This window comes from Gadus macrocephalus, chromosome 23 (assembly GCF_031168955.1).
Source record: "Gadus macrocephalus chromosome 23, ASM3116895v1".
Taxonomy (NCBI): Eukaryota; Metazoa; Chordata; class Actinopteri; order Gadiformes; family Gadidae; genus Gadus; species Gadus macrocephalus.
In genome coordinates this window covers 14437980-14457585 of record NC_082404.1, presented here as the reverse complement: position 1 = coordinate 14457585, position 19606 = coordinate 14437980, and the positions used below count along the sequence as shown (strand labels likewise).

At 49.2% G+C, this 19606-nt stretch overlaps 1 protein-coding gene across 1 annotated transcript in view; it reads right to left on the bottom strand.

Annotated features, from left to right (window-relative positions):
- Nucleotides 1-15242, bottom strand: part of LOC132452948 (E3 ubiquitin-protein ligase HECW1-like) — a 33419-nt gene extending 18177 nt beyond the window's left edge. Inside the window, exons 1-11 of the mRNA XM_060045781.1 lie at nt 15069-15242; nt 10740-10797; nt 9757-10078; nt 9060-9167; nt 7180-7274; nt 4799-4871; nt 4169-4338; nt 3101-3243; nt 2419-2519; nt 1043-2331; nt 8-638 (exon numbers count right to left, since the gene is read on the bottom strand). Of these exons, the coding sequence (XP_059901764.1) occupies nt 8-638; nt 1043-2331; nt 2419-2519; nt 3101-3243; nt 4169-4338; nt 4799-4871; nt 7180-7274; nt 9060-9167; nt 9757-10078; nt 10740-10766 (2959 nt within the window). The 5' untranslated portion in view covers nt 10767-10797; nt 15069-15242. The remainder of the gene's footprint in view (nt 1-7; nt 639-1042; nt 2332-2418; nt 2520-3100; nt 3244-4168; nt 4339-4798; nt 4872-7179; nt 7275-9059; nt 9168-9756; nt 10079-10739; nt 10798-15068) is intronic.
- Nucleotides 15243-19606: the final 4364 nt, after the last annotated feature.

Here is a 19606-nt window from a genome sequence, read left to right as displayed (position 1 = left end):
GTCTCACCGATGGCGTCCTGCTGGCCGGACCCCCCTGGGGGCCCCCCGCTGCCTGCCCCCGTCCCCTCGGGCCCCCAGTGGGTGGTGTTCCAGGGTCCCCCCCGCTGGCCCCCGGCCCCCCCGCCGGGCGGGGAGCCGTCGGGGTCCGGGACCCTCTCGAAGGCGCTGTTCTCCTCGTCCTCGTCGTCCTGGGAGGAGAACACGGTGCTGCCGGAGCGCCGCGTGCTGTCCACCGACGACAGCCGCTGGCTGCAGAACCGCCCCCGGCCGTCGTAGCCCGAGTGGCTGTAGCAGGAAGTGCTGTAGCAGGACGTGCTGTAACAGGAAGTGCTCCGGCAGGAAGTGCTGCGGCTGTGGCAGGAAGTGCTTTGACAGGAAGTGCTGTGGCAGGAGCCCTCGCACAGTTCGCACTCGTGCTCGCCGGGCGCGTGGCACGTGCTGCCGCCGCCGCCGCCGCCTCCGCCACGCCGCCGGCCCCTGCGGCCGGCGTCCCCCTCCTCGCCCCCCCCGCCCCGCCCCCCAGGGTCTCCCCCCCCGCCCCTCTCGCCCTCCAGGAGGTGGTTGAGCTCCGACAGGCGCTCGATGGACAGGCTGCGGGGAAGGGCGCGGTGGCAGCAGGACCCGGCACACTCTGGGACCTGGGGGGGGGGTGGGAGGGCGGGGGCAGGGGGTCAGGGAGGGGGGTCAGGGGGAGGGAGGGGGTTACCACAGAGAATCACACATGGGAGGACATGTCAGTAAACACACTCTGTGGTCCACTTCCTTGGGCCTTCTGACCGGCCTCAGGGATCCCTCCTAAACTACAGTTTAGGCCAAGCAGTAGACCATTCATTTTTATTGTTTTCTATTTGTAACCGTCTCTTTTGATGTGCAGCATCATGTGGGTAGCCGAGTGGGTCAGCTACCCCACTCAGGTAATGAGCAGGAGTCTGACCACACCCACCCAGGTAATGAGCAGAGATTTGACCACACCCACTAAGACAATGAGCAGCGCTCTGACCACACCCACTAAGGTAATGAGCAGAGGTCTGACCACACCCACCTGAGTAGGAGACAGAGTATCTTCCTCATCAGCATCCTCCTCCTCTAGCTCTCGGGCCGGTTTGAGCTCCAGCGAGACACAAGTGGCATCTTCTGCCGTGGCGTTGGGGAGGGTGGCGCTCTCCACCTCCTCCCTGTTCTCTGAATCCTCGTCCTCATCCTCCTCTTCCTCCTCGTCCTCGTCCTCGTCCTCCTGGCTGGGTTCTCTGTTCTGGGCAGAAGGCAGACTATGGAGGAGATGGTGGATTCGGATGTAATGGGACCGAGGCGTTTCTGGCTGCCCACAGGACGCCGCGATGACGGTCTCCAGCTCCGACACGGGGAGGGAGCAGGGGCGTTTACGAGGTGGGGAGGGGCCCGGTGGGGAGTGGCCCGGTGCGTTGGGGCCCGGTGGGTTGGGGCCCCGGCAGATGCAGACCGCTGGAGCAGTGCCTGGGCAGGTGCAGGAGCGAGGAGGTGCAGGGCTGCAGTCCTCCAGTCGGCCTTCCTGGTTCTCTTCCATTCCGCCCTGCTCTCCTTCTCCGGCATCGCCCCGCGCTCCCTCTCCGTCCGGCTCCACGAGGTCGTCCTCAGGCTCAGGCTCCAGCGGAGGGGGAGCCTCGGCAGCAGCAGGCGCTCCGTCCTCCGCTGAGTCTACGGGAGTTTGTCCTACGTCAGCCGCGGCTTCTCCTACCTGTTCAGCCGCCATCCCTTCTGCAGCGTCTCCAGATCCTCCCTCCTCCTCCTCCTCCTCTTCAGACACAGGCTGGGTCTCTGCTCCTCCCTCCACCTCCTCGAGGACCTCTGGGGGAACCGGCTGGTTCTCATCTCCTCCGTCCACCTCGGTGAGGACCTCCCGGGGAACCGTCTGGGTCTCTTCTCCTCCCTCCACCTCCTCGAGGACCTCTGGGGGCACCGTCTGGGTCTCTTCTCCTCCGTCCACCTCGGTGAGGACCTCCGGGGGCACCGTCTGGGTCTCTTCTCCTCCGTCCACCTCGGTGAGGACCTCCGGGGGCACCGTCTGGGTCTCGGCGGCTCCGTCCTCAGCAGTGCTGCCCACCTCCGGCCCCGGCTCCTCCTTCGCCTCTAGAGGAGCAGCTTCCCCGGACACACGGAGGTCCAGCGCTGGCGGCGTCAGGAGGGGGCTGCAGAGCTCCGGGCCGGGGGGGGCTTCGTCTAGAGGTAACTCCGGCATGTCGTCCCCCAGGCTCAGGGTGTCGGCGTCCTCCACGTCACTGGGGTCCTCCGCCTCCACCCAGGTCTCCCCGTGCTGGCGGACCGACTCCAAGGCTTGGGATACCTCCTCATCATCTGCCAGGAGAGGAATCCAATCAAGCACCTGATGTGTCACGGTATGTTTAACGTCGTGCTAAACCAATCCGATTGCTCTGCCCCCACCTGGGTAGATGCAGGTGGTCAGCTCGAAGCGGAACTGCAGCTGGCCGCTGACCTGCTCCGTGGGGAGTCTGCGGCCCAGAGGGTAGCTCACCAGCCGGTCCCTGGGGCAGGGGGAGGTGTGGAGGGAGGACAACATGCTGTTAGTCATTCATGAATTTAAACATAAATAACTACCAATTATGACTCCTGTGCACCATGGCCAAATCGACCCATATTTTGCCAATCATCTATCTGCAAATTTCCCCAAAACATAATTAACTACAGTGTTTTAACTTATTAATGTCTGATTAATTACACATCTATCAAGATATAATCATTGGCCTTAAATAACTGTATGTTGTATTAGTTCCAATGTTTCTGTCCAGTGTACATACTATAAATAATAGTTATTAATGGTATCTGTTACTTCATGAGGAATGAACGGTCTGCAAAATAAGGTGTTATTGAGTTTTAATATTGGTGGTTATTGGGTTAGGGTTAGGGTAAGAGATAGTGATGATCAGTCAACTCTTCAGATGAAGGCTACGTCCTCCATAACTGATCGGTGAACTCTTCAGATGAAGGCTACGTCCTCCATAACTGATCGGTGAACTCTTCAGATGAAGGCTATGGCCTCCGTAACTGATCAGTGAACTCTTCAGATGAAGGCTAGTTCTCCCAGGAGCTTTGATCTCATACTGACCCGATGGCGTTCTTCTCCAAAAGCCTCTGCACGGGGACACAGAGTTTGCCCAGGAAGCGTCTGATGATCGGTCGACTCTTGGCGAACTTGTCCTTGACTTCGATCTCCAGCACGTCGGTGGGCAGGGACAGGAAGCTGAACCTCTGGGTAGGGAGGAGAGGGAGAGAGGGGCACATCGAGTCAGTGGTTGGGTGTCTCTCAGAAGAACAGAGGACTGGGTCATAAGGACGCCTCCTTGTTCACATGATGAACACAAAACAACAATCGGCAATAAACAGAAGAACGAGAAGAAAGCAAACCGATACTGGGTTGAGCTGAAATTTGTTGAGCAGATACTGGGTAGACTTGATTTCATTGAAGTAGTGCTGTTAACCGCCAGCATTACTCTTACCGTGTAGATCTTCAGAATATAAGAACTTCTTATAAGTAGGACAATATTAATAACACCAACGATATCCAACTTTTCTTTAGTTTCGACACTCTATGGGGTGCCTGCATTATGACTTATAGAGCGGTGTTTGTAAGTGCCACTGTGTTTGTGTCTGATTGATACATTTGCACATGAAGGCGTGCTCATTACCCTAATTTTCTGTCTGAGATGAAATAAAATATATCTTAATAAAATTGACAGTCACACCGGCACAGACACTTGCACTCGCATTGCCGCCCAAATTGCCATGGACTGTCACTAGCGTTCTCAGGGAACATCCAGTCATTGAATAGAATCAGTTCACTGAAGTACCACTATGCTAGCTGCAAAATACAGCACTGGTTGGAACTATCTAGGAGTTTTCATATATATAGGACATTTTGGTCAGGTAGATGCTGGTCATCAAAACATAGCACTACAAACAACATACTATTTCTACTATATATATATATTTAAGAGAGAGAGAGAGAGAGAGAGAGAGAGAGAGAGAGAGAGAGAGAGAGAGAGAGAGAGAGAGAGAGAGAGAGAGAGAGAGAGAGAGAGAGAGAGAGAGAGAGAGAGAGAGAGAGAGAGAGAGAGAGAGAGAGAGAGAGAGAGAGAGAGAGAGAGAGAGAGAGAGAGAGAGAGATTCCCCTCACCTCTCTGCTCCACTGAGGGTTGACTGTGTTGCAGCTGATGGCCGAGCGTTTGTCCTGGCCGTGATGGGGCAGTGAGGGGAAGGCGCTGTGCTTCCCAGGCTGAACAGAAAGCTTCAGGTACGGGTCTGGGTTGAAGAACATTCCCTTCTTCAGTCCCAGTGCCTGGACGTCTGGCAACAGGGACAAGGAATATATAGTCAGGAGGGTGCCAGATATACCTCCAAGGAGGATCTACACATGCTCAATAAGAACGGAACAAATTCAACACAAATATGCGACGGGAAGAAATGTCACAAAAGCCATCCATTGTTGTCCTTCTACGATTCTATAGATATAGATATAGAAACATTTCCGCTTTATTGAAAAAGGAGGAAAGCAAATGCTGCCTTGTTTTTAAAGATTGCTAGAATGGCAGAATAGAACTGGGACAGTACTCAAGTAAGATGTATGATTTGTGAGAGCAAAACTTATATCAATATTTTTTCAACCTAGTTAATGGCTTGCCCTTACAGTGTCCCTGATTTACAATGATTCTGTACATATTTTACATTCCCCCTTTAGGTTTCAGTTTCGATTCATTAGTGTTAGGGTTAGGGATACGAGAGAGACAAGAGAAAGACAGGCGCCCACCTGACAGCGAGAAGTTTATGAGTCTGCGGCCGCCGAGTCCGTGGTGGGCTTCTGGACTCACCACCGGTTTCACCTGGGGAGAGACAAGACCTGGTGAGAGACCTGGGGAGAGACAAGACCTGGTGAGACACCTGGGGAGAGACAAGACCTGATGAGACACCTGGGGAGGGACAAGACCTGGTGAGACACTCGGGGAGAGACAAGACCTGGTGAGAATTGGAGTCCTGGTGCTTGCTTAGGCCCCAGAAGGATACAAAGTAGGGTTAGGCTAAACCTAAACTAACCCTAACCTAACCCATAATATTACAAAGTATGGGGTTAGGTTAACACTAAACTATCCCTAAACTAACCTAGAAGGTTACAAAGTAAAGGGTTAAGCTTACAGTAAACTAACCCAGAACATAACAAAGTAAAGGGTTAAGCTAACCCTAACCTAACCTAGAAGGTTACAAAGTAAAGCCATGCGATGCTAAGCCAATCAGCTCTTCCCCGCTGGGTTGCTGGAGGAGGACAGCGATGAAGGTGATGAGGGTGATGGAGGTGATGGAGGTGATGGAGGTGACTGAGCTGTGGTTACCCGGGCTCTCCAGCGCAGTTGGGGCCACCTCTTCATCCTCTTCTCACAAAGGGGCCACAGCGGATGACAGATGCCCTCCATGACTCCCAAAAAGCTTCTTAAGCTCCAAACACCCTATGCACCACCTCCTCTAAATCTGCCGCCTCTTGCCTCCGTCGTCCGGTTTCTGATTCAAACTATACAACCCGACATCCCATCTGTCCTTTCTCTGTTCACAGAAAAAGGGGGAGAGAGGGTCAGTTCTCTCTCCCCCTTCTCTTCTCTCTCTCTCACCCTCTACCCTTCCCTCTCTCGCTCCCTATTGATCCAGGGGTTATTTTTAAACCTCTGCCTGCGGGTTGTGGATCGTGTTCAGGACTCCTCAGCGTCCGCAGTGAACCAGGGAGCGAACGGAAGTCCTGCAGTAACCTGAGAGCCACCCCCACCCAGGGCCAGAGAGGAGCAACCTCCACCCAGAGAGGAGCTGCTCCACCCAGGGCCAGAGAGGAGCAACCTCCACCCAAAGACGAGTTACCTCCACCCAGAGAGGAGCTGCTCCACCCAGGGCCAGAGAGGAGCAACCTCCACCCAAAGAGGAGCTACCTCCACCCAGAGAGGAGCTTCTCCACCCAGAGAGGACCTGCTCCACCCAGGGCCAGAGAGGAGCTGCTCTACCCAGAGAGGAGCTGCTCCACCCAGAGAGGAGCAACCTCCACCCAGAGAGGAGCTGCTCCACCCAGAGAGGACCTGCTCCTCCCAGGGCTAGAGAGGAGCTGCTCCACCCAGAGAGGAGCTGCTCCACCCACAGAGGAGCTGCTCCGTCCAGAGCCAGAGAGGAGCTGCTCCGTCCAGAGCCAGAGAGGAGCTGCTCCGTCCAGAGAGGAGCTGCTCCACCCAAAGAGGAGCTGCTCCACCCAAAGAGGAGCTGCTCCACCCAGAGAGGAGCTGCTCCACCCAGAGAGGACCTGCTCCACCCGCAGAGGAGCTGCTCCACCCACAGAGGAGCTGCTCCACCCAGAGAGGAGCTGCTCCACCCACAGAGGAGCTGCTCCACCCAGAGAGGACCTGCTCCACCCAGAGAGGAGCTGCTCCACCCACAGAGGAGCTGCTCTACCCAGAGAGGAGCTGCTCCACCCAGAGAGGACCTGCTCCACCCACAGAGGAGCTGCTCCACCCACAGAGGACCTGCTCCACCCAGAGAGGACCTGCTCCACCCAGAGCTCTCTGGGGCTGACGGTTGGCTGAGTCGTGACATTGACAAAAAACTAGCAACACATTTCTTACTTTGCTTTCCGTTTCTACTTCTATTTACCACTTATCATCGGGAAAAAACATGTCCTTCGTATACGAATCCTGATCCTACCTTGACTTGAAGATCACATCCTGACATCATCACAGTATTCATAAACATCCGTCACTTTCACTGCAATATATTCCAGAAATGTATTTTGCAGACAGGCACATTAAATACACATATTCAGAGTCAGGGTAAAAGATAAATCACCCCAAACTGTTGTTTTGTGGGCAAGGACAGCAGATGACTTTCTCTAGCTTTTTTTTTAGAACCCTGTATCTGATTCTGTATTGTTTTAGGTCACTAGGCACTGACTACCAAAATAATGAGCATTTGATGATTCTTCGTTCATACTTTTTCCTTAAAAAGAATAAAGCCAACATAATAACAACATAATAGGATGTGGTGCCAAATCGAATCGGTAGAATTTAATGTTAATTGTATCAAATGTACATTCATCTCTGTTGGGTGGCTGGGGTTCTCCACCATCTCTATTCACGGGTTAGGGTTAGGGTTAGTGCCTCAACTCACAGGGGCAGCGGGGGTGGTGACGGTGAGGGTGGGGGTGGTGGCTCGCAGGGCGCCCGTCCCTCCGTGGTAGTACCTGAAGCACAGGGGGCCCCCCGCTGAGGGGGGGGAGAGAGGGAGGGAGGGAGGGATGGAGTAGAGGGATGAGAGAGTGGGAGGTGAGAGGGAGGAGAGGGAAGGTGGGAGGGAGGGAGGAGAGAGGGAGGGAGGAGAGAGGGAGGGAGGGAGGGAGGGAGGGATCGAGTAGAGGGAGGAGAGAGTGGGAGGAGAGGGAAGGAGGGAGAAATGGAGGGAGGGAGGGAGAGAGGTCCATTATAACCAGCGGTACCGTGGGAGTACCTGAAGCACAACAACCTTTCTTTCCTTATTCTCTAGCTTCAAGCGCCTCAAATTACATTTTAAATAATCGCATTCCTTCCCAATGTTGCACGTCGTGATATCAATCACATGATCGCACCCTGAGACATCATCACATCATCAAAGTAGTACAACTATCCCTTTGTTTGGCTGTTCATGAAAGACCTGTTTTTCTTCCGTTTAGATAACAGGGCAGCTAGATAACTAGCATGGACGGCGGAAGGGACCAGACAGCCTTGGCCAGTGGGGGCGTGTCAGTGTGGATGAGGATCAAGGAAAGAGCAGATAAACAGAGGAGGAAACGCATAAAGCTGTGACAGTGATTTAGCACCGAGTCAAACCACCGAAGAGGCCGTATATTCTCTATGTTTCAACCGGTAGCACATTAGGTGTCTTCAATGAATCTTGGAACACACACACACACACACACACACACACACACACACACACACACACACACACACACACACACACACACACACACACACACACACGCACACGCACACACCGACAAGGTAGATATCCACTAGCTTAAGTGTCAATTTCCCCCCATGGGGAGAAAGACTTGAATCACAAATCAATGCGTCTTTATCCGTGTTTCCTATCTCCCCACCCCCTCGCTCTCTCAGCTCCTCTCTCCTCTCTCAGGGTGTCGTGTTTCTCCCTCCCGGTCTCCCCGGTCTCTACCGTCTCTACCCTCGCCACCTGGTGCCAGCAGCAGCTGCAGCATTAACCACACCACCAACATCAGGGTGCGGATCCAAACAATAACCAGAGATTGCTTTGATGACGTGATGTTCACCACCTCCGGTGAGACTACCCGACGTTAACCTTCTCCCTATCAGATCGTCCGCCACCCATAATGCTCTGGGGTTATTTGTGGGGGATAAAGATCTTTACTTTCACCAAAATCAGGGTTAAAAGCTGTGTCTTGGGAAAGAATCTCCCTCAACACATTAACTGCAACGTATTCTTCTTTGGTTTGAAAAGCTATTGAATAATTGGCATTTTGATCCGGATGCCGGACGATAGGGAGATCCCCGGGAATGGTTTATAGATTTTTCTATTTGAAAATATTTTTTTTTTCTTAAATAAACAAGAATTCTATACTTGAAGTGTGTGTTTAAAATGCACAATAACCTGTTGAATAAATAATTAGGTTTGGAGGAAGATTTTCAATCCTGTCCTTTCAAAATAACAGCCAGCGGCAGTGCACCCAATGGCGGACACAAGATACGCACACAGCAGCATCAACGCAGCCAATCAGGCAGTACTGGTACTCAGAGTTTCCATCTTTGGCATTTATTGACGGTTTTCTAGCCGGGGATTTTAGGACGACACTACAAACAAACATGAGCTATGTAACCTTTAAATGCAGAAGAAGGAAACACCCTCACAATCATCATGGTACCATCACATTAACAGGCTTACCAGGACAGAAACCCTGTTTCCCCCTTGTGGCGTGTGACCGGGACGCCTCCTAAAGCTCAATGACAAGTCCAAAAGAACACCTTCTTCATACTTACACTCAGGGAGGTAGGAGGTGGCTTCGATCTTCCAGACGATCTGTCCCTTCTTAGAGCCGTTGACTCCCCTGTTCTTATAGTCCAGGAAGTTCTCAGACAGAGGCTCGTCTGAAAGACACACACAGCAAGAATTAAGAAGTTTAACCTGTTACTATCTCTATACTACATAATGTTAAATAAACTTTATCAAACAATGTCATTCCATGTACATGGTCACAGGCATTTCTTTTTGGGCCATAAAAATGGGTTGAAGAGCTTCTATTCAGTAGGGCTGAACCCTCACTGACAGGACAGCATGGGCATTAGGGTAACTCACCCAGGTGGTACATCCCTATCAGACAGGGTAACTTACCCATGTGGTACATCTCGATCAGACCCCAGGTTAACTCACCCAGGTGGTACATCCCGATCAGACAGGGTAACTCAACCACGTGGTACATCCCGATCAGACAGGGTAACTCACCCACGTGGTACATCCCGATCAGACCCCAGGGTAACTCACCCACGTGGTACATCCCGATCAGACCCCGGGGTGACTCACCCACGTGGTACATCCCGATCAGATCCCAGGGTAACTCACCCATGTGGTACATCCCTATCAGACCCCAGGGCGACTCACCCACGTGGTACATCCCGATCAGACCCCAGGGCGACTCACCCAAGTGGTACATCCCGATCAGACCCCAGGGCGACTCACCCACGTGGTACATCCCGATCCAGTCCCCGGCGTCCACCTGCTCCCTGATGTCCCAGGTGAGCACCAGGTCCTGGCTCTGGCCCACGGTGTAGTGGCAGCAGCTGAGCGCCAGCGTGGAGCGGCTCTCCGGGGCCGGCAGGTCGGGGTCGCTGCTGGCCCGCGCCAGGCCCGGGGCCAAGGGGGCCCGGGTCGGCCCCCGGCCCCCCAGGCTCTCCGGGCCGTAACCAAGGCTACCGGCGTCTTTACACGGCCGCCAGCTCTGGCTGCTCCGGGTGGGGGAGGCCATGGCTGCCAGCCCCAGCAGCCTATTATGGTATGTATTCTGCAGAAGGAGAGCATTATGGTATGTATTCTGCAGAAGGAGAGCATTATGGTATGTATTCTGCACGAGTAGAGTATTATGGTATGCGTTCTGCAGAAGGAGAGCATTAAGGTATGTATTCTGCAGAAGTAGAGTATTATGGTATGCATTCTGCAGGAGAGCATTATGGTATGTATTCTGCAGAAGGAGAGTATTATAGTATGTATTCTGCAGAAGTAGAGTATTATGGTATGCATTCTGCAGAAGGAGAGCATTATGGTATGTATTCTGCAGAAGGAGAGTATTATGGTATGTATTCTGCAGAAGTAGAGTATTATGGTATGCATTCTGCAGAAGGAGAGCATTATGGTATGTATTCTGCAGAAGGAGAGCATTATGGTATGTATTCTGCAGAAGGAGAGTATTATGGTATGTATTCTGCAGAAGGAGAGCATTATGGTATGTATTCTGCAGAAGGAGAGCATTATGGTATGTATTCTGCAGAAGGAGAGTAGGCTCTTCAACATCCCTCAACGACTATGGATGGTATCTTTGTAGAGAGCACACACACACACACACACACACACACACACACACACACACACACACACACACACACACACACACACACACACACACACACACACACACACACACACACACACACACACAGGGTACTGACCTTAATGCTACACAGGTGTGTCAGCATAATGACTGATCAACTCCAAACAGAGCAACACCTGGGAGAAGGGCAGACACATTACAGAGAGACCAGAACCAGACAACAGTGATTATAGTGAGGGACAGAGTGTAATAAGACATGACCGGGGCATCTCTGCCCTGATTGACAGCTCTCTTGGCCAACAAGCAGTTTTGTAAACTAAAGCAAGGTGTTGAGTTAGTTTAGCAGCGTATCATGCTTCACATTCATGGCTATACGTTATGTTACAAACTCTTGAAAGAGATTTTCCAGCTGTTATCGGTTTAAGTATATTTTGCTAACATGCTCACACATGAAAATAACCTGAAGGCATCTGACTGCTGTACTTAGCAGTGACAGTCCAATAGATACTAACAGTCTTAGATACTAACAGTCCAAACACAACTTTCAAAGGGCACTCGTTTAATTTAATTCATAAAACAGTAAATATGATTGACCCCAAGGAGGCACAATAAACATTCAGCGTATCTGGACATGCTCAGTGTGGTTTTCCTAGAGTGGGTTGGATTCAGATTTATAGAGATGATGATAGGTCTCTGCATCCCAGAGACACGCTAGGGGGGGGCGTGGGTCTCATGGAGCCCCAGCGGCCCTGGGCAGGAGGAGGCCAAGCGTGGATCCTGGTTTACTGGCTCAAATGGTTAGCAATGTTTACGTCCACAAACCAAATCTGTGAGCCTCTAAACTACTTTGCAGAAATCCACGAGCGACCTCACAGAAATGCCTGCTCCCATACTTAATTTCGCTTAATGACCTAACTAGGTAGTACACCCATCAAGCAGTGTTTGTAGAAGAATATCATCTGAATCACGGTTTGCAAGCTTCCTCCATCTTTCCTCTGATTCTGAAGCAGACCTGAGTTTGGGTTATATCCCCCCATCTGCCTGACCTGCTGCTTCAAGCAGTTGGCAGCCCTGCACGGATTAGCCAAATCGGTTTTGGTTCTGAGAACAAAGAGCATCTGAGCCTCAAGACAGAAGGAGTGAAATGGTCATACCTCATTTTGATCAGGACACAAAAGAATTTAGAGTGAACATCGGAAAACAAATTGAATCGACATCATGTGACAGAATGGGACAGGAGACATTAAGGGCTCAATAAGACTGACACAAATAGACCATGGAAAGACATTTAATGCGTGTCTGCAGACAACAACATGGTTTGCATTGCAGCGGGGAATCTTGAAAGCCTGCAAAGTAAGATAAGGGATTGCTCAAAAGCTTTCTTCCTCCCACAACAACACTCTGTTGTCCACAGTGTAACCGGAATGGATTACCGATCGCTTGCTCTGTCTCCCCGTCTCAATGTTTGTCCCTTAAACATCTCTCTCTGCTTTGTGCCTAACTAAGTTACGCAGAGAGCTTCTCTCCTGGATGTCTCTTCGGTGCTGCTCGTGTGGAGCTATTGTTCCCACTCTACCAGAACAAGCTTATCTGAACAAGGCAGAACCATTCGATTAAGGCATATTGATCTTTCAGCGTAAAAGGGTTAGTACGAGAGTGAGAGAACACACACACTTGACAAACGGATTGGGTTGTAAAGTATGTGTTTGCACGTTTCTACATTGCAATGGATCAAATCAAATTGTATCCGTGAAATAAAGCGTGAGAAATGGAGGGTTCAGGTGGGCCTGTCGTAACGGGGGGATTGGAGGCATTGGGGTCTCACTGTCTTTGGGTTCTTTACCTCTTCTACGGGAAATGCTTTCATCCAGCCTCCATTTTTAAGATACTGACAACTAAGCTAATAACGACACTGTCTGACGTGGGAACTTGAGTTTATTTGATGACATAATTTAATGTTTACGCTGCTGGGTTGGTAACTAATTATAGATTTAGCAATACATCCAGATGGAAATACATTTCGGTTTAATAATTTAGATATTAATCTGCAGACTTTAATCCGTACATAAAGTGAGGATTATTTTACAGCTACACAGTTCAAGCTCAGATTTACATGAACAACTTTCTGCTGTGTTACAGTTTAGGTGTTGAACCTTGGGATTCTGATATATTGATCCTTCAAACAGTGTGATTCTGATATATTTATTGTCCTATCCCTGATGAATGTCAGATCGTTTATTATAGAAATGCAGGGCCAACATGTGAGATCAACATCCTCAACACAACTCAATAGACGAGGTGTGTGTGTGTGTGTGTGTGTGTGTGTGTGCGCGTGTGCGTGTGAGTGCGTGCGTGCGTGTATACTATTTTCCTTCACTATTCCTGCCCATACTTCTGTATCTGAACCATTAGCTCCATCTCTGATGGCCGATCCCGTCATCACTGTGAACAGGAGAGCAGAGGTGGTTCCCCCTGTGAGTCTCCTGGAGAGGACCCAACAGAGCCAAAGGACCCATTACTCTACCTCCCCTAACACAATCTGGACACATTACGGCTCTTCCCGATCAATGCCGCAGCCATCTCTCAGCAGGATGTTTCTGTTAGCTGAGCACTAGCCAGCAGCAGGAACATGGCTTCCTCTAGGAATGAGGAGCTCTGATTCCATTACAGGTTGCAAATGGCACTCAATAACATTGGAGACACCTTTTCCCAATGACCAGTGGAAGACTTTGCGCTCTGCTCTGCCAAGCAATGCCGCCCAAACTAGCATCACTAATAGCCGTCTACCTATCATCACCGCTAGCCACACAAACTAGCATCACTGCTAGCCGCCCAAATTAGCATCACTGCTAGCCACCTAACCTAGCATCACCGCTAGCCACACAAACTAGCATCAATTACAGTTAATTACCAAAGTTTCCATGTCTGGTCGACATTATTCATTGTTGATAGCATTCCAGCGAACACACAGACAGCTTCAAATCAGAGCAAATACTGAGGAACTGTTTTATATCATGATATGAATATGATTGGCTGCAATTTAGGCTTTATAAGGCCTAAACAATCAATAATGCACGCACACACATACTCAGGCAAGGCAACAATGTAAGAAGGATTGATCCATAAATAATGAAGCTTTGCATCTCAATAAGTGCCCAGGTTTCCACCCACACAAACACACACACACCCACACCCACACAATGACAATGTTTGACAATGTATTCTACTTGATGAACAACAGTCCGTCTTGTTAGGTTCAGATCAATTGGATTTTAATTTAAAAATATTTTTGCTGTACTGTTCAAAGTTTGATCATTGAACACAGAGATGAGGTTCTCTAAACACAGAGATGTTCTCTAAACACAGAGCTGTTCCCTTAACACAGAGATGTTCTCTAAACACAGAGCTGTTCCCTTAACACAGAGATCATGTACCTTCATAACGGCTGGATGAGTTCACAGGGCCCAAAACCCACAACAGGTTGTGTTCTTGTATCGGTTCACTTGGTGCAGGAGGACAGTGAGATTAGCAGACAGTGAAGCCCTATGCTTTGAGCCTCTATACCTTAAGACTAGCAGACAGTGAAGCCCTATGCCTCTATACCTTCAGACTAGCAGACACTAGACAGTATAGCCCTAAGCCTCTATACCTTAAAACTAGCAGACAGTGAAGCCCTAAGCCTCTATACCTTAAAACTAGCAGACAGTGAAGCCCTAAGCCTCTATACCTTAAAACTAGCAGACAGTGGAGCCCTAAGCCTCTACTAGCAGACACTGGAGCCATATACCTTAAGACTAGCCGACCCACAGCCCGATGCTGTGAGCCTCTATACCTTCAGATCCTCACATCGCATCAGGGAGGCTTAAGATGCAGGAACAACCCCAGGGAACAACAAGTGAAGCAGAGTCAAGCCTTCCACTGTCTCATTATTATTATTATGAGTGGCTGTCAGGGCACAACATCAGGTATTGGATCAATGATGTTCTATGGGAGACGACTGATAAACCCACAGATTATTGTCTCAGTGATGAGATGTAAGACTCTTCATTAATCACCTGAGAATAATTATCTGTGTCTGCTCATCAACACAGCCTCTCTGCACATACAGCGGATGTTGGGGGTGACGTCATGTCCACCGGGAGAGGCGCCAAACAGGTGAGACACAGCTGAGAGACAGGTGAGACAGGTGATACACATGACACGTGACACGTGTGATGCTCGGTATCCTCGGGCTAAGAGGAAGACATGAGAGGCCTCGTTTAGGCAGAATCTCTGGACTGGTCTCAGCCGATTAAACGGGACGTAGACGGCGGGTCGGGACATCGTTTAAACAGACGGCCCGCGGTTAGAGCCCGGAACGTACACCGAGGTCCACCGGACACCGAGGTCCACCGTTAAGCACCGGGACCGCTGCGGTGTCCAAAGCCCCCCGCCACGCGCCACCTACCTGATGCACGTGCGGTCGGTGATCATATCCGGTGGGTCTCTCGGCGTCACGGACCTCATCGGCCGGTCAGGACTCTGATGGTGAAGGAGATAACCCTAACCCTATCCCCATCACATCAACACAACCTCCGGAAAAGAGCCCCGTGCACGCGAGAACCACAAGTCTCATCCTCCATTCTCCGTGATCTGGGTACCAGGCCGACAGCCAATCAGAACCATCCTCCGTGATCTGGGTACCAGGCCACTAGCCAATCAGAAGGCGCGTCTCCTCGTGAGGCAGATCGGAGCTCTCCATCTTTATCCTCTGTTATGATTAACCTAGTTTGTATAATTTAAACGATGATAACAATAATAATGATGATAATCATAATCATCAAAATCATCATTATTGTTAGGACTATTACGATTATAATTATTATTATAATTCATTATTATAATTATTATAGTAAGCTAACCAACCTAATAACAATCGAGTTGCCTGTTGAGTTTCACTGTACATATCTTCACTGCATAGGTTCTATTATATTCTTTAATACCATGACTATCCTTTTGAAAAAATTCTCTGAATGAAGTGTAGGAAGAGGGAGCTAAAATAAGACGGCATGCACTGCATTCAATCTGTAATGGCAGCAAATCAAGAGCCATTGTCATTGAACCCTTGGTAGAAAGCATTCAGGCACCTCATTAAAGACAACGTCCTCCACATCGCCACACAACACACGCACGCACGCACGCACGCACGCACGCACGCACGCACGCACACACACACACACACACACACACACACACACACACACACACACACACACACACACACACACACACACACACACACACACACACAATCTCAAACAAACACACACACATACACATTCACATACACTTGCATACACAGTTGCACACACACACATACACTCAAACAGACAGGAACAGTCATGCACATGCAGGCACACACAAACACACTCACACACAAACAAACAAAAACAAACCCACACCTATGCACAGTCACGCACAGTTACACACAGTTACGCACACTCCCCTCCTTAGTGATTTAATAGAAACATAGATTGAAAGCTGGGGCGATGAAATCAAGCCACACCATTAAGACAGACTCTGGTAAACTGATGGTTTGGCCTCAGGGAGAAGGAACAGACACGCAGAAAGTCCATATTTTCTATTAACCAATAGTTTTCTTACATTTTTGTGGTGCCTACATAATAATTATTTGAAAAATACTATAATTTCAAGACTATATCGAGACCATATTACTTATTAGAACCAATGAAGTCTCTTGGCAAGATGGTATTGTTCAACATAATGATATTGTTATTATTACATTATTATTATAACATTATACAATTATTATCAAATTATTGTATTACTATTATTATCATCACCACATTTTACATTATATTATCCCATTATAACATTATTATTACATTATTGGCATTACAATCCGAACTTTATGATATTGTTATTATTAGAGGCCTACGGCAATGACTCGAATGAAAAATATTTAGTATTTTTAAATGTTGTTAATTTTCAATCAGACCATATATTATAGCATGGTGTAACGCAATCACAAAGGGGTTGTATTATAAAAGTTATGAAACGTAATGGGTTAAAATTAACTGGATCTACATGAAATACCAGAAGAAATTGTTTAAAATGGATTGGTCTCCAAATGTTTTTTATTTATATTAATATTGTAATGAGTAAACTATCGTTCTCTAAACGTTGTTATTCTTCAGATAAAAATATCGATATTTAAGACAATAATCAATAATATCATTATCAATTAAATCCTCCCCAAAAATCCGTGAGTCCAAAGGCTTTGAAATCCCAGTGCTTCACACCTCATGAAGGTACATCTCTTCTGGATGAAGTCTTGTTCAGCGGAGGAGAAATGGGGATGGGTGAAGGAGAGGAGATAAGAGGAACAGGAGGTGGGTGGAGGAGAAGTGAAGATGTCGGGGTGTTATCTTGTCAGAGGAAGGCAACACGGTCCACTGCAGTGGTTCCGCGTCACAGGTGATATACCGATCACAGCCACTTGGAGGCGCTGCTGCCATCTCCGCAGCTGTTACACAACTGACATCCAGAATAACGACGCACACAAAGGCTCGCAGTTCATTCTGTAGCATCATGTGGTTCTATCCATTTCCTCTCTCTCTTTCGCACCAGTGGCCAATCTTGTATTTACATAAGAACCGGGGGAGATGTTTGTGTGTTTGTAAGTGTGTGTTTGTGTGTGTTTGTGCCTGCCCATATTTTAGTGTGAACAAGACAATATTGGTTTATGCAATGTCAGTGTCACCCAGCAATGTGCATCAGCCTTATATGAAAAGAACATCTAATATGACCAGGCACCACCTATTGCTTTTTCTTCCCTTTCTCACATACAAATCAGATGCATGTGCGTACACAGACGCACCCGCACGCGCACGCACACGCACGCACGCACGCACACGCACGCACACACACACACACACACGCACTCACGCACACGCACGCACGCACGCACGCACGCACGCACACACACACACACACACACACACACACACACCTCTATCTTCTCTCTATCTCTACCACCCACCCTTTGCCTCCTCCTTCACTTCTAATATTTAACATTTGTCACACTCTGTGATTCTCTCTCGCCCCTCTCTCCCCTCTCTCCTCTCTCCCCTCTCTCCTCCTCTCCCCCTCTCTCTCTCACACCATGCCTCTTTTATGTTTCTGAAAGCCTCCTGCTTATATTTCCCGGCGACAAGTGACTCTGAGTTGCTGGCTGACGGCGACGCACACAGACCTGATGATCCACAGCTAGTCAGAGTCCTGGAGGGGGCAGGAGCCTGGGACTGACTCTCTGGTGACCGGTCCCCTCCGTGGGGCCAGCAGCCTGGGACTGACTCTCTGGTGACCGGTCCCCTCCGTGGGGCCAGCAGCCTGGGACTGAGTCCCTGAGGAATCCCTTCATGGGGTTCAGTTGGAAAGGTAAACAGATAGGGAGACGGAGTAGATGAAATATAGAAGAGTGATGGATACATAGATGTGAAGAGGTGTTGTTACAGTCTTTCTTTCTCTCTCTGCACAACCACACATGTAGGATGCTAACATATGCGAACACACATGATGCTAACATATGATGCTAAAATATTCGAATAATTCGACCATATGCACCTGATGCTACCATATGCAAATGATGCTACCATAGGATGCTAACAGATGCAAATGATGCAAACATACGATGTTTGCATATTCACATGATGAAACATATGATGCATTGCTAACATACGATGCTTACACATGCGCATGATGCTAACATATGATGTTAACATATGCACCTGATGCTAACATGCACACAAGGACAGAAGGCTTGTTCCACTGGCCAGGAAAACATTTGAATTACCTGGCAGACGAAGAGGAGAGCGGAGTGACATTTCAACATCAAGTTATTTCACACCATGAATGATTTATGTACAAAACACAAAATATTGTTTTATACAAAAATAATCGAGAGAGCGAGAGACAGATAGACAGTGAACGAGAGAGAAAGCAGATAATGTAAAATATTGGAGCTAATATTGGTTAGATCACCCCCCATATATTGGGGGCGATTGTGAAACCAAATCATTATGAAAACTCAAGTGGAAACTTCATTTGGGTATGAAATTTGCAGGTTTTATTAAGTTCATGTCTATTGATGTGAGACCAAATGTAGTAGCACAGAAATATCCTCATGAATACAAGTCACTGAGTGAGTCGTCGTTGGTTTGCAAGCTTTTTTTTTTGTGACCCCGCCCAACTCTACACATCTACAGAAACACAATCACATTGGTAGGAGCCAGATGCCTTCTTTTATCAAAAGGAATAAAACAAGTAGTCCATTTTTGCAACCCAAACTACTCCGGACATTCACCTCCTCTACAAAGTGCAGATCAGCCACCGAGCGAGTGGAGCGGGAGCCTCCGGTCGCTGCAACATTCATCGTGGCAGACTGGGATAATAAATCACTTGAGTGGTGGAGCAGAGGAACTTAATGAGATCATAATGTCACGATGGCTGTTAGGGTGGAGGGAGGCTGCCAGCGCTGAGCGTCTATGTCAGTACCCTGGGTCTCCACGTCACCTCAATCTATCAAGACAAAGAACGCGTTAGGCTCCCGGAATAAACAGAACAGGCACCGCCGAAAAGGAACTGACACCATCCTGAGCTGGAGAAGGGGAGGAACAGAACAGGTTCCAAGCCCACGCCCCAGAGGTAGAACCTGCCACATATTCGGCTCAATCAAGATCACGAAGTCCACGGGCAGCAGGGGCCAACAGAGCTGTGCTTCATCAGGGGGGGGGGGGGGGGGGCATTCTGAGGGGCGTCCACGCCTGAGCTGGTCGGTCCGTATTAATCATAACCTGGAACGCGCTGTTCATCTGGGTGGAGTCTCCTTGCTGATAGTACGGTTCTTTTGGTGGTGGAGTCTCCATGCTGATAGTATTGTTCTTTGGGTGGAGGAGCTCTTTGCTGATAGTACGGTTCTTTGGG